The following is an 18,397-nucleotide window of genomic DNA, read 5'->3' as shown; positions in this document are numbered from 1 at the left end:
CCTAGGCCCTGTTACACGGCTACACCCCTGCTCGTAGCCCCCGACAATGGCAGTCATACATTTGCCGATCCCCGAAGCAGACTCCTTTGGCTCTGTTGGCCCTAGACTGAGATTGAGGTACATAGTCCTCACCCTCTTTTTGTGCAGCAGGGTGCTACCTCACGATTACCTATCTAGGTGGCCGGTCAGATTACACTCTCCTCCGCCACACCTGTTTGTAACACCCCCGTCATACTTCATATTTCATATTCCATATTTCCTATTTAATATTTCATATCTCATGTTTTATTATGTTCCGCCTTCCCATGCTTCAAGCTCTTTGCGCCCCGCATCATACCACTCAACATTACCTCCCAACGAGGCTGCTTAGCGGACCTATCAGACAGTATGTAAACTATCAGGCCCCCTCCCCCCCTTCGACGCCCACCCTGCACGCAGGCCTCACAGGTTCTGACCAACAGTTTATCAGGTCTTCCGGTGGCGAGATGCTCCTCGTTTACTGTTGTTTTCACTCTTTTCCCCTTTCCCTATATTCATGTATTCACTTTTCCTCTCTCTTTGCTCTTCACACCCCTCTTCTCCCTTCTGAGCTTATCAGATTGTTCACTCTTTCTCTTTCGTCTTGGTGCTTTTTATCTCTGTCTATCTTTTTCCTTGCTCCCCTTACATTTTTCCCCATCTCCCTGTCTTGCTCCTTCGTCTGCTCGACTTTTTCCCTGGTGACCGAGGGTTCCACCCACACCTTCCCCCCTTCTCTATTTGTTTTTTCCTAGCTCATGCATGCTTGGAGCTTCACTACTCATAGCACCTCTTTTCATTCCCTGTATCAAAGAACACAGAACCCCTCGCTTCCCTTCGAATAGGTTTCTACTACACCCAATAATGGGGTTGACGACCCCGCTCATGGTTATGTCTTGGAACGTACACGGTATGACGCATTATATCAAGCGTCAGAAAGTCCTATCTTATCTCCGCTCAAAAAAAAAACAAAAAAAAAAACGACATTGCCCTACTACAGGAAACACACCTCTCCCCATCAGAGTCAGGAAAACTCTGTAGAGACTGGGTGGGCAAGGTGCTTTTCAGCGCAACACCATCTGTACACAGTGGGAAGCAGAGCTCAGGGCCGGGATGCGGATTGGCGATGCTCATTCGTCGATCCCTATGGTGCGACCCGGAAGGACGCTACGTCCTCACCAAGCTCACCATAGGCTCTTCTACAATCTGTGTCGGTTCCATATATGCTCCCACGGGCTCCAAACGTTCCTTTTTCCTCTCTTAATCAACTATTGATGCAGATTGGCACCTCCCAATATATACTAGGTGGGAATTGGAACATTGTGCAGGACACCATCCTGGATCGCTCAAGTGGTCTTGATGCGGGCAACAACGCGGACCGGGCCCTCCTACGTGACGTCCTATCGGACCATGGTCTGTTGGACTACTGGCGCCTCTCCCATCCTTCCAACCGAGAATACACTTTTGTTTCCTTGGCCCACAGGACTCAATCTCAACTAGACTTTTTAGATCAACCATCGGTTATTACAGTCTATTCGAATGTCTGAAATTCTTCTGCCCGCACTGTCTGATCATTCCCCGGTTTTATTAGCCCTGGAGCTGGGGATGGCCTCACCCGGCCGTAAGCCTTGGTGTCTTCCAAATCCCAGATACCGAACCCCGAAGGGAAAGGAACAACTTGAATCACACGTGGCCACATACCTTCAGAATAATAAGGGCTCGGTCTCCTCGCCCCAGCTTCTATAGGCGGCGGCGAAGGCAGCGATTAGAAGACAGCTCAAAGGAGGGATCAACAGAGCAAACTAGAAGATTGTATTGTCCAAGCCACCCAGGAGTACACCCGGACGCCCACCCCGTCCATCTGTCGCCGCCTAGAACTAGCCAAAATGGTGCTCAACTCCCTTTATACCTTGCAGGCGTAATATGCCTTACAGAGGATGAAAGGTCGCCACTAAGAATATGTAGAGAAGGCGGGTCGCCTATTGGCCGCTCAACTCAGTCAAAGGGAGGCAGCATTGACCATACCAGCTTTACGCAGTCATGACAACACGTTCATTACGCACCCTCAATCAATCGCGGATGAGTTTGGCCGCTTTTACCAAGCCCTATACACACCAGAAACAACCGAGGAAACTGATCGCTTGGACGCCTTCCTTGAGATGGCGAATATACCATGCCTTTCGGATGAAGGTAGAGCGCTCTTAGAGGGTGACATCAGCAAGGAGGAGATACAACAGGCGATAGCCAACCTACCATATCATAAGGCAACTGGGGAGGATGGGTTCACGTCCGAATTCTATAAATGTACGGGAGCTGATACCATAGATGCCATATATGAGGCATTCCGGGGGGCTGACCAGACAGGTTCCTTACACCCTCTCTCCAACAAAGCCTCCATCACAGTTTTACCCAAGCCAGGTAAGGACCCTCTTCTATGTGGAAGCTACCGTCCCATATCACTTCTCAATGGGGATGTAAAGATACTGGCAGGGATACTGGCATTTCGCCTCAAGGTGGTCATCCCCTCCCTGGTTCACCATTCTCAAGTGGGTTTTATGCCGGGCCGCTCGTCAAGAAATCACCTCCGTACACTACTTCATGCTATCTGGACAGCGCGGGACTCGCAAGAGGAAGTCCTTGCTCTCTCACTGGATGCCGACAAGGCGTTTGATTGAACAGAGTGTTGGTACCTCTTTGAAATACTAAAACGTTTTGGCCTAGGGACTAGTTTTATCAACAGAGTGCGTTTATTATATGACTCCGACGGCCCAGGTAAACTGTGGAGGGTTTCTATCAGGCACCTTCTCGGTCAACAGAGGGACACGTCAGAGCTGCCCTCTATCCCCCTTATTGTTTCTATTGGCCATGGAACCGTTAGCAGTGGGTATTCGCAGGTCCAATCTTATATCTGGAATTTCGGTCCCGGGTGGCAGTTCCGTCATTTACTTATATGCAGATAATATTTTGCTTCCTCTCACCGACCTGTCCAACTCCCTCCCAGCCCTCAGAGAGATAATAACGGACTTTGAACATCTTTCGGGCTATCGAATTAACTGGGATAAGAGTGAAGCACTACCATTATCTCCTCTAACAGTAAGCGCTTCAGTCCAGGGACTCCCGGTCAAATGGAAACAGTCACGTCTTTGTTACCTGGGCATTGACATTAATAGAGGTTTGGATAAAATGGTGACAGACAATTTGGACCCATTGCTTTGCAGTATGAAACAGGATTTTGAGAAATGGACCTATTTGGGCCTTTCTATGTGTGGCAGAGTGCAGGCGGTACGAATGGTGACCTTATGGAGATTTCTATGTGTCTTGGGCAGCTGTCCTTGCAAATACCCTTATCTCTACTCCGAGAGATAGACTGTTGCATCCAAGCTTTCGTCTAGGGGTCCGTACATCCACGGCTACCTAGATCCACTCTGCTAGCCAGGCGCATGTTTGGGGGTCTGAGTCTTCCCTCAGTCGAACACTACGCCTCCGCATTGCATCTCTCACATATGATCTTTTGACTCCCGGGAGTAAGGAACCCGCCGCTCTGGGTGGAAGTAGAACTGACACTTTCGGGTTCCTCATCAGGCTTCCAGATACTCTATGATGCAGGTCCAACAGTGAACCACCAAACCTATGATTGGAGCCACGCGAAATGCATGGAGGCAGGCACACCGATCATTAAAAGTGGACCCCCACATACATGGCAGGGCCCCAATATGGGGCAATAAAAGTTTTCAGATTGGGGGAAAGACTATTTTTTGGAGGGAGTGGTGTTTGAAAGGTCTCACACAGGTGGATCAGCTCATAACGGGGGACTGATGGAAGTCGTTCTCAGAGGTCAGGGAGGAATTTGATCTTCCTGAACATTATTCATGGCGCTTAGACATTGCCTGTTGAGGTGTCTAGGGAACCCCCCCGCCCATGGATCATGCAATCCCCGGTACTCCAATATCTGGAAAGCTGGGTCAATTGAAGGGGGCTGTATCTGGACTGCAGGCATTGTTAAACCGACATTTCTTCTCACCCCCCTCCTTAATTCCCTCAAGAATAAGTGGCAGGCATGCTTACAGATTGACTACGAACTAGAGGATTGGGCAGACTTAATCTAGGCCAGAGACCGTGGTGCTCGAGAGGCCCGCTTGAAATTCTGTCTTTAAAACATTGCATGATTCGTACTGGACGCCCCAGAAACTGCGTACTGCAGGATTACTGTCTCACGCCTCCTACTGGAGATGCCGGCACGCCCGTTGTGATTTGCCCCATATTTTACATGATTGCCTGGCCATTCAGCCTTTTTGTTGGTCGGAGGGGGACACCCTTAGAGATGCATTACCTTTGCCGTCTTACTTCACCCCTTCCCTTCTACTGCTGCATGATACTGGAGGGCTGTATGATCTCTCCCGATCAATGTCGTTTATTGCACACCGCACTGGCCACAGCAAAAGTATGTATCCTCAGGCAATGGCGTGCGGCAGCCGCCCCCTCTCATGAGGAATGAATCACTGAAATGCACCAGGCAGCCTCCCACGAACGACTCATATGACTTAAAGGATAGAGCAGACGTGTTTTTACAAACGTGGTCGCCCTTTCTCCCTGGGTCAGCGAGCGGAGTACTTCCTATGAGAGGTCGTAATACAACCGACCGGATGGGGCTCTGCTTCTCTGATCCGTTTGCTATTACTCGTCAGTTCGTTCTCCCCCTTTCAGTTCTGTATCGGTCCCTGTTGAATGCAAGCACCCACCCTATCAAGAATACACTGATCACCTATACCTATCTTTTTCTTTCCCCTTCCCCTTCCCCTTTATTTCTTCATCCTCTATGTTATCTTCGCTATTTTCATTATCTATTATTTTCCATGTCCTCATCGTTCCTCCTATTGTATGTCCTCTGTTCTGTCCCCTTCCCCCATTTGTGCAGTTCTTCCCCCACCCCCGGTCACTACCACTACCATTGCTATTATCATTCTCAATTTCTTTCTCATACACATTCTCACTATCGTCTTTGCCCCCTTTCTTCTTATTCTCACTCTCTCTCCCATCCTATCTTTCCCCATTCCTTCTCTTGGCACGTTTTCCTTTCCCACACCTTTGTTTTCTTTATTGTACAACCATAGTTACGCCCCTCTCTCTGCTTTTCTGGTTTGTGTATTCCTTCTTCTTCAGATAACCCCACCCCCCCCACTTATGACCTTGCCATATTAGTCTCCTCTAGCATCCAGGGACATCTATTCTCATTGCCTGCATTACTCTCACTGGGGAGTTATTACACTTCTGTTTTCCCCCCCTTTCTCATGTAGGTCCCCTTTCAGGTCTCTCCCTCCCCATGCCAAGGGAAGGACATTGTCCTTTCTTGCAATCTACCTGGGTTGTCGTCCTTAGCTTATATATTCTGGCTGTAGGTCTCACAGAGTTGTCTTTTATCCATAATTCGTCATCCTCCTATAACATCCTAATGCTCCACGTCCCTCTCGGTTACCTAGTGAAGGGATGACTGGAGAGGGCAGGTTTGTTAGATTTGTTGGGAACACCTATGTCCCTGTCCTCTATTGAGGCAAGAGGCAGAGAGAGAATGTTATGTTATTATGTTAGAATTACGGTACTGTGCCAGTGTTACACCATTGTGTTATTGAGTTCTTGCTTTATTGTTTATTGTATTAGGATAAACTATTAGTGTGTTCTTGTACTACCGTGTCATGATTATTTTCTCTAGATATGTTAACAGTAATTGTATGCCTTGGACGCAGATATTCTTCTAATTTGCTTGTTATCTTTATTTGTGTGATTACCCCAGACTTTCAGATGTGCAAGGTACACAAGTCTTGAAGGCCTGTGGTTTGCTTTTCGTATATTGTTTTGGACTATGAAAATAAAGTACAACAAAAAAAAAACGCATTCCCCCACAACCCTTTTTGGGGAAGCCAGCTTGCATAATAGGGGCATTTCTGTTTCTCGTATGTGTCAAACAAATCGAGATTTGGCCTGCCCCATGTTCGGAAGAGTTGGTCGAGAACCTCCTGGTCTAGCTCCCACTTGTGATACAGGATAACCGTCCTGCTCAGAGTGTCTGCCAGGATGTTGGTCTGCCCTGGCACGTGCTCCGCCCTCAGAGAAATGTTTGCTATGGCCCATTTCCAGATGTTCTGAGCTTGTCGTGAGAGCTGAAGAGACCTTGTGCCACCCTGCTTGTTTAGATAAAAAATGCTTGTGGTATTGTCCGTCCTGATCAAAACATCTGAGTTTTTAAGGTCTTGGCAAAAAAGCTTTTAGAGCCAAATCTATTGCCTTCAGCTCTAGCTGGTTTATGTGGAGTTGCTTGTCCTTTCGAGTCCAGGACCCGCTTATTCGCAAATCTTGAAGGTGGGCACCCCAACCCTCGAGGGACGCATCCGTTGTCACTATGCAGTGCGGTACTTGAGGAAGAAAAGTGAGACCGTTGGACAAGTTGGCCGGTGTCGCCCACCAAGACATGGCGGCCCACACTGCGGGTGTGATGAGAATTTGGTCCTCAAAGGAATTCTGCACTTGAAGCCACTGAGCATCCAATTGCTCCTGTAAGGGTCGCATACGTAGTCTGCATTTTGGGATCAGCGGAATGCATGACAAGATCATTCCCATTAATGATTTGTGAGTTAGAACTGAACCAGAGCTTGTGAGCTAAGCTGGACAGCTTTTGCTTCCTTTCCTGAGACAGGTAAGCCTTGTTTCGGACCGTATCGCTCCCAAGAAATTCAGTTTCTGCGTGGGGCGAATGTGTGATTTTTGATAATTGATGGTAAGTCTGAGATCCTCAAACAACTGGAGGCAGGCAGTAGTGTGGTGTACCACCTGAGCTCTTGAGGAGGCCTTGATGAGCCAGTCATCGAGATAGGGAAAAACCTGCATGCGCAACTGGTGTAGGTGTGCTGCTACTGGAGCCAACATCTTTGTAAAGATTCTGGGGGCCGATTTCAAACCGAAGGGAAGGACACGAAACTGCAGATGCATATCAGCTACCCTGAACCTGAGGAATTTGTGATGGTTTCGATGTAATGGGATGTGAAACTACGCATCCTGGAGGTCTAGGGATGTCATGCGATCTCCGGGATTCAAGAGGCGCAAGATGTCCTGCAGCGTTACCATCCTGAACGACTGCTTCTTCAGGAACTTGTTTAATAATCCTAAGTCCAGAATGGGGCGCCCGTCTCCTGAAGGCTTCTTTACCAGAAAAAAAAGCGTGAATAGAATCCCCTGTTCCTGAGAAGAGTTGGGACCAGTTCTATTGCCCCCTTGTGCAGCATCACATACACTTCCTTGAGGAGTTGCTTTAATCGTGGAGGCAGCGGACCTGACGGAGGGATATTTGGTGGTCTCTGAACGAACTCCAGAGTATGCCCCTTGGCCATTATATCCAGCACGCACCTGTCGGATGTTATACCTGACCATCGAAGGAAGTGAAAAGTGATGCGACCCCCAATTCCCGAGCCCCAGTCAGTGTTGGAAGATGGTATGACTGCCTGGTCATTGCTTTCTGCCCGTATCTCTTCCACGAGCAACAGATCTTCCCTTTGCGGGGTGTCTATAAGCAGCGGTGGGTGGCAACCGATAATGCTGCTGTTGCTGCGTGTATTGTTGTTGGAGTCCTGCTGGAGAGGACTGGTACTGCAGTCTATACTGTTGGAAACCACCACGAATGGAGTAACTTCCTCTACCCCTTGCACCTCGAAAAGGCTGTTTCCTGAACTGTAATGTACCAAGGGATTTTGCTGTGTCCGTATCAGTCTTAATGGCCTCCAGCATGTCATCCACATGTTTCCCAAAGAGGCTCTCCCCATCAAACGGCATGTCCAGAATTCTGCTCTGAACCTCCGGGCGGAAGGAAGTAGACTTCAGCCACCCTTGTCTACGCAAGACCGCTGCACCTGCGATTATACCTGCCCAAGATGGCTAACGAGTTAGCCGCTTTCACTGTGATCGCTGCCACTGAGGAAAGTTTCTTCCCAATATTGTCCAAACGCCGTCCATCCCTGTCTGCCTGAGATATTACAGAATCCAGTTTCAGTTGGGACACTAAGCAGGCCGGAGAGTTATCAGGGGCTTTATACTTCTTTTCCTGCCGTGGCATCTGGGAAGGCATTGTTGCCGGATTGGCTCTTTAAAGTCGTATAAGAAACAGTTTCCTGGGAGATAATGGGTAAGTCAAATCTTTTGGCTGCCTTTTCCATCAAATTATGGAAGGCCCTATGTCCTCTGGGGGTGAATCAACTGGCCTTGCTGTTGGTGGTAACGGTGTAGGAATGAGGTATTAATCCCACTCGCTAGGAGCTGCTTCTGTTATCTCACCTTCTTCCCTCTCATCATCTGTAGAGATATGATCATCCTGTGGTTGGTGAACAAACTGGATGCTTCTGTGTGGAGTTCCCGGGTGACTGGTCACAGGGGTTTGCAGAGGCATCTGCAGGTTGTAGGGCCTGGATGGAGTCGCCGGCATCTATGGTGGAAACCTTTGATAATAATCCTTCAACATAGCCTGGAAGTCTGACACTAACGATCTAGGCATGGGAAAGGAAGCCTCCGTCTCCACTGTGGATCCTGTTGGAGTGCAGCCGACAAATAGGTGAGCTGTTCCTGCCCTTCATCCTCCTCATCCAGGTCCTGGCATTTTACAGGTAGTTGCGACAGACTAGTGGCTGCACCAAACATTCCCTCCTTCTGAGAATAAATGTCATTTTCATCATCTAGGAGATGCTGAGGAGGGTACGGCAATACCTTGCTTGGGAAGGTAGGCCTCGGAAGAATTGGTGATGTTTTTTCCTCCATGGTGATAAAAGAATGAGGGAGGAGTCTTGTCCTGTTGCACCATGAAATCTCCTGAAGATGGTGCAGTCGTCAACGGATGCGCCGACGAAACCTCTAATGTCCTCATCGGTGGAGTTTTCATTGTCGACGATTCTTCCCCCACCGACTGTTCTCTCGTCGACGGTGGTGTGTTCGTCGACAGTGCCTTCTTCGTCGGCAGGTGTTTCGACGACGGGAAAGCCACCGTCAACGGATGGACCAACGAGCTTCCGTTGTTGATGACGTCTTCGTCGACGATGCCTTCGTGTAGCTCCTGGTGGTGATTATCGTCGTTGATGAAAGCGGTGACGACGTAACTATCATCGGGGATACCGCTGTAGTAAACGTCGACATTACCATCATCACAGTGACCGTCGACTGGTGTTTTTTGGCAGCATCTGAGGAGAATCTTACCGGATCCTTTTCTGGCAAGAGGGACAGAGAGGCTCTTGGGGTGTCTTTTTCCCCACAGGTGTAGCAGGTTCTGAGCAAACCTTTTTAGAGAGTCTTAAGTGGGTCTCTGATCCAGAGGTAGCACTTTCCTGGCGCTTATGTTTCTCCACAGAGGTATATTTTTTAGCCACCTTTCTTGGAGGCTCCGTAGGCAGATTTCCTTTCTCTCCAGGTCTTTTTAAGGAGTGAGAAGTGTGAGATGAGGCTTCACTCATCAGAAGACTGATTTTCCATGGATTCTGCTTTTGTAGCCACAACAAAAGCCTACCCTCATGGTCCTTAAGGGTTTTGGGACTGAAGGTGCGACAGATCTTACAGTTTCTCACGTTGTGATCTGGATGCAGGCAGTAGATTCCTTTCTTGTGGGGATCATCAGTCTCTGAAAAGACCTTTTAGTCTCCTGGGACATACTGTCCACTGCAAAGCTGGGTTCTCTGAGAGAAAATAATCCTGTAGGTAGAATAAACTGAGCAGCGCTCAGGGCGATTCCCTTCACACGACATGCAGTAGAAAATCTGAGGGAATCCACCTCTGTTGGGAGTATTCTAGAGGGTGGTGACACCAGATTGGCTGTAGCTCAAGTTTGTTTCCTTTTTACAAAAGAACATGGAGAGGCTATAAAAGTGCCTATTTGGGCCATAAGGCCTAAAGTATCACATTTACTGCTATATGTATTTGAAGTTACCGTGAGACTCCCACCTCAACAACGGGGATGATTCAAGCATGTGAATCTATGAAAGATCCAATACAGGAGAAAAGGAAAAACAGGCGGTGAGAAGTGAACGAAGCAAGATAAGATGGGCTGGGCCTAGGCACATGGAAATCTAGTACCAAACTGAAACATTGAGAACTATATCTAAGGATGCACTGTGAAAAAACATTCTTACTCAATGGCTGGCCAGTTCTGCTCTCACAGACTTATGACTAATAATGGCCACAAGAGGCTCTCTCCTCCGGTCACTCAGTAGAGTCACTACCATTGCAAGTACCTTAACTGAAGCATCCATCTATACAATGATGGGTTCACTGTTGTCGGGGCACCGTCAAAGCTGGTGCACTGCAAAGGGCACTGTTCAAGTTCTCTAAAGATTTCTGATACTCCTCACTCCAATTTGCATTCTTGGGCGGTCTCTCGTATGTCAAATCTGTCAATATAGTCTGATAGCTGCAAAGTTTCTCATGAGTCCTGATGAGTCTTAAAAAGGCACCTACTTATGTCAGGGAATTGGGCATCTCCCACTACAATAATGAATGAATCTGGGTGTAACTTGGATGTAGACTCAAGATGACGGCCCAAGAGAATGCTCCTACCAAGAACAGCACTCCCTGGGGAAATCCTGGATAACCAAATAAATTGCCGCCCTATGCAAGTGGACAGTAACAGGGGAGGAGACTGGCAATGCATCTCTGGTGGCAGAGGAGTGGCACAAGGAGGTGGCAGTGCACTACAGCCCCCAGGCCTGGAGGAGACTTTGCAGGCCCGCTGGCTTGAATAGGAACATGTGCGGCCAATATAAACTGGTTTGATTGAGGAAGCAGCCTGCTAGAAGAAAGAAGCAGCAGAGCACCAGTGTGGCCCGAAAATAAACATTAAAGAAAGCAGTGAGTCAATCTTGGTGAGAAATACAACAGCCTGCTAATACAGTGATAGGAGAGGATGGGTTGGAGGTCATTCCAAACACCCCTTGGCAGGAACCCTCTCTCAATATAGATCCTCCATCCCCTATAAGGAGACCATCCAACAGGGACTAGTTTGGGAGCACTGAACTGATTAAAGCCTGTAAGCAATTCCCCTATACCTAAGGTTGTCCTCTGCCAGCTGTATCCCTTGGACACCTGGGTGCTGCCTTGATCAAACTGTCTCAAAGTTGGTGTCTAATCTAAAGCAACTGAAAATGGAGGAAACAGACTGACAACAGAACCCCACTTGTCCCCTGTAACACTTGAAGGGTGCTGAAGAACCAGGTACTCGGAGGCCACCACTGTACTGCGTTGTGAAGGAAGAACCCACAATACTTGTGAAATCAACAATCATGGTCCATGATAATGGGCCAAATCCACCAGGATCGAGAAATATGTCTTCTGGAGTGAATCAACTAAGAACACTGTGGAAACGGCACCCAGGTCTAAAGAAGAACAAGGCCCAATTGGTCACTCAAGAAATTACTACAGGCAGTCAGAGATATTAGATCCCCATTAGAAGGCAAAATATTTAAAACTCAAAATTCAAAAAAAGGTCACTACCTCCAAGACACCACTCAACATCTCCACAGCAGGGCTGAGGAGAAGGTGGGGAGGTCCTATCGTAACATATGCCTGTAGGTATTGTCATCGACCGTCATAGACGAGGCTACCGTAGATGAGGCCGATGTAGACAACCGTCACAGAAGAGGCTTTCTCGGGCGACCACCGTCACAGAAGAGGCTGTCTCGGGCGACCACCGTCACAGAAGAGGCTGTCTCGGGCAACCACCGTCACAGAAGAGGCTGTCTCGGGCAACCACCGTCACAGAAGAGGCTGTCTCGGGCAACCACCGTCACAGAAGAGGCTGTCTCGGGCAACCACCGTCACAGATGAGGCTGTCTCGGGCAACCACCATCGTAGATGAGGCTGTCTCGGGCAACCACCATCGTAGATGAGGCTGTCTCGGGCAACCACCATCGTAGAGGAGGCTGTCTCGGGCAACCACCATCGCAGATGAGGCTGTCTCGGGCAACCACCATCGCAGATGAGGCTGTCTCGGGCAACCACCATCGCAGATGAGGCTGTCTCGGGCAACCACCATCGCAGATGAGGCTGTCTCGGGCAACCACCATCGCAGATGAGGCTGTCTCGGGCAACCACCATCGCAGATGAGGCTGTCTCGGGCAACCACCATCGCAGATGAGGCTGTCTCGGGCAACCACCATCGCAGATGAGGCTGTCTCGGGCAACCACCATCGCAGATGAGGCTGTCTCGGGCAACCACCATCGCAGATGAGGCTGTCTCGGGCAACCACCATCGTAGATGAGGCTGTCGTACGCAGTCGAGCACGCCTTCATTAAGGCCATTGTCATCAGTCATAGATGAGTCCATTGTAGATAACAGTTGTGGATGAGGCTAGGCCATCCGCAGACTAGGCCCGTCGTAGAGAAGGCCTGTCATACAGGAGGCAATAATAGTTGACATAGTTGTGGTGATTGACGGGCCCATTGGAACTGTTGTAAACAATGATTTTGACTGTGGTTTCGTTGTAGATGCTTCTGTCAGGTTATGAGGATCTCCCTGATGTAGGGTCAGGGCTGAAGAGGGAGTGGAGGGTCTGCCTCCGAGGAAGTTTTTTCCAATTTTGACTCTGAGAAATGCCTATGAAGACTCATGGTAAGTCTTTTTAATGGCTTTTCTGCATGCCTTCTGCGGAGCCTTGGTGAGACCTCTCCCTTTGACCTCTCCTGTGAGGTGAAAGAACCTTCACTGTCGTTTACCTGGTTTTCTGCTACTCTGACAAATTAGTGCTAGGGTCAGAGAAATGAAACATGAGCAGTGACTCCCTTCAACACGACATGCAGTAAAAAAAAAAAAAAAAAATCTGAGGAACAGCCTCTGTTCTGAGTGTATTAGAGGGTGCTGTCACCTGATTAGCTATAGTTCAAGTTTGGTCCTTTAAAAAAAAATATATATAATAAAAAAAATAAAAAAAAGGACATAGCCTATTAAACAGACTTTTTTGGTGCCATTACAGCCTATGGTAGTGATATATGCTACTTTATTACGGTACAATGGGACTCCCACTTCGACATGGGGAATGATTCAAGCATGTGAATCTATGAAAGATCCAATACTGGAGAACAGCCGTAATAAGCCATTGACAAAGTGAGAATATTAAGGCAGGTTCATAATTTACTACTCAATCTATCTATGGTATACATGTAGATTAATAGGGAATAGTGTAGTAAGTAGAAAGACAGCAAATGCATATGGATGTCATTCTTAGGTTCTTGCCTGTGTTTTAGGGAATAGGACCTAAGGAAGTTCATCAGACAAAAAGCAGGCCTCTTCCTTTCAAGAAATGTTAGACTACAGAGAGAAGTCTCCTCCACCCTCACAAGATCCCATTCCCTAAACTACAGGGGACAGATTAGGACTCACATTTAACAATCATGTTAATGTATTTCTAATGCTTTTGTACTAACTATACTATATTCTAATAATCTCATTGTAGATAGGGTAAACTTATTTTAGGGATTTCTTCATCCTGATAACCACTGGCAGAGTAGCTTGAATTTATGGACAAACATGTCAACATATGAATGTAGGGACAAATTATAATCCCACAACAATATCAATCACTTTAACCTTGTCAAACATGGGGTACAACTTAGCACAATCATTTCTGATGTTCTGATCTAAGTGCATGCCATGAAATGTGGGTGATTTTTTATTTTAATGTAAGGAAAAAGCGATCTTGGCTCGAAATAAAATCACTTCTAGCTCATCAACTCAAAGAGGGTGGTTATTGGTAGGCTTTCCTCTTTTCAGGTTTTATCTATTGTGAAACCTGGCATGGTGTTTTCACGGTCTTCCAGTGTTTTGAAATTTAGGAAACAGTGTTTGGTCTTTTTGGCTCGGTTTAAAAAAACAAAAAACAAAAAACAAAAAAAATCATGAGGATGGCATTTTTTTCAGTGCTTGAAAGGAATTTGGCTTTTACTCTTTTCCTTTCCTCGTTCAGTCAATGTCCAGTGTTCAATTCTTCTTTCATGTTGCCAGTTCCTTTCTCTACACTCTTCCCTTAGATCTACCCTTTCAATATTTTTTGTTTATTTCCCCTCAACTTTAGCACGTCACTTCCCAGCACTCAAATACTATTCAGCAGGCCAATTCAACCCCACACCCGGAACGTGCACAGGTGGTGATAGGTTTACAACTAATTAAGATTTAATTGCAGAAGATAGAAGGTTAATGGTGAGCATTTAATACACCTTCCTGCAGCTGTAGTCTTCGGACAAATGACAGATTGATTTTCTACGAAGGACATGAAATACGCATCGTGGGTGCTCTGTGCTCGATTACTGCAAAAAAGTGTGGTGCAACACACCGACCTCTTTAGCTGGTGATACTAAAAATGACTACAATAATATATGGGTTGAATGGGCTGAAGTATACATTGAAGAGGAGTGGTGCAATGATTAATCTTTGAGGTGTATCTGCTTTGATTTTGTTGGATTAAGTTTCTTTCCATCAGGAAGCTGGAACTCTTTGGCTTCTAGTTCCCAAAGCAAACATCCCCTTGTATGAGATTAAAGATAAACTGAGAGAAAATAGTGAAACAAAAACAGAAGCACCACTGGATGTTACAAGTAGGGGAAATGCTAAATTATGGATGACTGCCAAGGTGACATGAAGGTGGAGATGAACGCTGCTCTTTTCAGGATAAGGCTGTACAGATGGCCCATTTTATTGGGCACTACACAAGTGCCTGTATATCTATGTAGGTTTTGGGGCTATATATTTGTGGACTGAAACGAAGAAAACTAGAATGTCAGCTGAAGTGAAATAAGTTAAACTGACTGAGCAATGTTTACTTTGTTATTTCTATGCCTTACCTTCAACCAGCAACATTACATTTCTGCCAAACATGTTCTATATAAGCTTAATGGCACATATAGCTAAAAGGAAACGAATGATACATAGACAGAAGTGGTAGTTTCGATTTTTAACAAAGTAGCCACTTTGTAATGAACACCACATTTACGCAGAGAAATCCACCAAATTGAATTTTCACTCTGACAGATTCCAGGGCTTTATAAAATATGCCAGCCTGAAAGCATTTTAGAATACCTAGTCTCTAACATTCCCAGAAAAATAAACACAACAAACAATGTCAAACTAGAATTGGTTGCCAATATTTTTTCCATATTTCAATATGAATTTCAATGTATGTGCATTATGTTTTATTCTTGGTCACATATGATAACGTTTTCTGAAGTAAGTTTGTTCTCATTCTGAAAAACTCATGGTTCCAGAAAAACAGTTTTGTGGAGTTTGATCAGATCAATGAGACCCAAATAGAATACTCATGAATGTAGACCACTAACATGTAAATGCATGCTGCCTTTAAACAGACATTATGAACAAACATCAGAAGCAAATTAAATAAAAACGTGTTGCAGGGGTGAACTCTGCAATTCAATGCAGGTGACAACAACTGCATCAAAACTTTATCTTCTGACTCGGGCAAGTGCGCTGTTGGAGCATTCAAATCTCAAAAGATTGAGATTTTAATGGTTACACCTTAGAGCTTACCTGGTGACTAGAATAAAGACAACTGTCAAATAATACACAACTGGGGAGCTATAAACATATTGAGACGAGGGCAATTTATTACAATGTCAAATAAGCACAATAATTAACAGTACCGATTTTTCCAATTCGGTGAACTTGAGTTGGAAGTCTTGATATTTTGTGCCTTGAAGCAGCAGCAGCAACAAAACGTTGTCCACTCTTGACTGCTGCTGTTATCTGAGCTGCCTGTTCTTGAGCCTGGCGTATTCTGGTATGTGTCAGTGGTTGTGGCAAAGGTCCTCTGAGTGGCACTAATACTTCTTTATTCGATTTTACCTAGGCACAACAATTTTGAATTACTATATTGATTTCACCAATAATGTACCTCAACATGTCCAAGTATGATTCGATCACAAACACCCATGCTCTTGATGAACACCTGTGGTAGTCTTCAAATGCAGTATTTAGATTCTAGCTACAACCAGCTTACAAAGAGCCTGAAGTCCTAGTTCAACAACAGAGAGGATTATAACTGATTCCAATGAATAAAGGTTCAGTGTATTTTAATCAGTTAGAACCATCTCAAGGACCTTTGAGAAAGAATATGCTCACATGGGAAGGGTTTAAGAAGGTTCACATGCACACTACCTTCCTCAAACGCATAAGAAGTGTTACTTTTTAAGGAGATTCACAAATCTTTAGGAGTAAACAAATATATTTGCAAATCCGAGAATCATGTACCTACTCCTCCAAACCTCGTCCAACAGATTACCTTAGTGCATAGCCAAATGGACTAAGTACAGCAGAAATTAGCATTAATTTAGGTAGTTTGTGGTTTGTCCATCAAAAAATGGCACATCATCCTGGGTCTCATTTTAGGGGCTGGGGGTGGTTTGGTTTGATTCTCTGTGTACTGTCTGCAAACTAATATGATTATTTTACACCTTCAGGAAGACATGGGATCGCTTGCCACTCCTTACGCAGTCATCAGCTGTGGCTACATCTCTGTGGGGCTGCGCTACATCAACGGGTCCTCAGATCTCTAGAAGGTGCTGCAGGTAGTCAGATGTGCTCCTCTCACTCCCCGATTGTCACGCTCAGATAGTATTCTCAGATTAAAAAGGAGCGATGCCCCTGATCATGAAGGCCTGCATAACGCTCTCCTCATATTGCCTGGAATCTGATGCCCTTTCTCAGGGTCTGTAATTAACTGGTACATATCACACAGTCTAGAGCAACAAGGGACACTGATACAGGTTTTATACCACTTAACATCCCAGGATGTTCCTAGTCACAGAGGGCAATAGCCCAGATAGGGGCCCACGGACCCCAAAATAGTTATATGGTTTTCCAGTGCTATAGTTAATGCAGTGATGCCAGTCTTCAACACCTCACCTCTCAAAGAGGAACCTGCACAATACCTACCTTCCATGATGAATTGAGAGGCCACAGTTGCATCCATCCTCAGAATGGTCTCATATGCCCACCCCTAGCCTCCTACGAGAAGGCACTGCAACAGCTGGAGAAAAGGCATCCTGAACCCCTCTTTTTGAGGGAAGACCACAGTAGACCCTCAGTCTCTCAACCTCTGGGGCAGGTGGACACACACTTAAGTTAAAGTCTAAACAAAAATATAAGGGCGTTGTAAGAAATTAGGTCTCTAGTTGGCAGTCGGTTTGCACCCTGTCCAAGTAGGGATGCTTACTCTAGTCAGGATAAGAGAGTTACCAGCTCAGATAACCCCTGCTCACCCACTTGGTAGCTTGGCACAAGTAGTCAGGCCTATCTCAGAAGCAATGTGTAAAGCATTTGCACATTACACGCAGTAACAGTGAAAACACAACAAAAGGACACCACGTTTAGAAAAATCGCCTATACTTATCTATGTGAAACAAGACCAAAACGATAAAAAACCAACATACAGTAATAAAGATACGAATGCTACAAGATTTACTCAAAAATACAGTTCCTTCAAGTCGACAGCTCCACCTGGGGTTATCACGGCTTCGTGATCAACAAAACCAACAGTTCAGGCCAGCCACGGTGTTGCGGGCCAGCTATGGTGTCGAGAAGACCTGCAAACAATACCTTGGAATTGCAGGTTGTGGTGACCCTCACAAGCGGTGTCCACAGGCCACGGTGAAGGCAGGGATGCCTGGTGACGACACTGGAGTCGATGGTGTTGGCGTCAGTGGACCGGGGCTGCGGTGCAGGATGGGACTGTGCTTCGTGCTCCTCACAAGCAGTGTCCATAGGCCACAGTGTAGGCATCTATGTCCGCAGGAGGGGCGGCGTCGGGGATGCCCAGGCTGCGGTGGGCCCACAGGTCGTAGAGCGAGCAGCAGCTCGGTGAAGTCGTCCGATGACAGCGTCAGTGAGGATCGCGGTGCAAAGCAGGGCAATGCAACTCCATGCAGCATCAGCAGGTCACAGGGCAGGCCAGTGGTGTTGTCGCAGTGGTTTCTCCTCTTCAGCAACACGAAAAACACAGTTCCCAGTGCTGCAGGTCGAGGAAACTGAAGTCTTTGGTGTCCCTGAGACTTCCAACAGGAGGCAAGCTCTACTCCAAGCCCTTGGAGAACTTTCTCAAGCAGGACACATAGCAAAGTTCACTCTTTGCACTCTTAAGGCAGAAACAGCAACTGCAGGCCAGTCCAGCAAACAGAGCAAAGAGACAGTACTCCTCGTCCAAATCTTCAGCTCTTCTCCTTGGCAAAGGTTCCTCTGGATTCCAGAAAGATTCTAAAAAGTCTGGGGTTTTGGATTTTCTTATAACACCCTGTTCTGCCTTTGAAGTTGGCAAACTTCAAAGCAAAGTCTCAAGTGTTTGCAAGATCCTTCCTTGCCCAG

At 46.6% G+C, this 18,397-nt stretch overlaps 1 protein-coding gene across 2 annotated transcripts in view; it reads right to left on the bottom strand.

The window, feature by feature from the left end:
• The window catches only part of LOC138300865 (RNA exonuclease 1 homolog), a 1,124,016-nt gene that overhangs the window by 945,983 nt on the left and 159,636 nt on the right, over positions 1 to 18,397 (bottom strand). For both annotated transcript variants that reach the window (XM_069240707.1, XM_069240715.1), the window contains exon 4: positions 15,682 to 15,883. In XM_069240707.1, coding sequence (XP_069096808.1) covers positions 15,682 to 15,883 — 202 coding nt within the window. The remainder of the gene's footprint in view (positions 1 to 15,681; positions 15,884 to 18,397) is intronic.

The sequence above is a fragment of the Pleurodeles waltl genome, chromosome 1_2 (genome assembly GCF_031143425.1).
Source record: "Pleurodeles waltl isolate 20211129_DDA chromosome 1_2, aPleWal1.hap1.20221129, whole genome shotgun sequence".
NCBI classification, from domain to species: domain Eukaryota; kingdom Metazoa; phylum Chordata; class Amphibia; order Caudata; family Salamandridae; genus Pleurodeles; species Pleurodeles waltl.
Note: the sequence above shows the minus strand (reverse complement) of the source record. Positions and strands in the feature narration are given on the sequence as shown.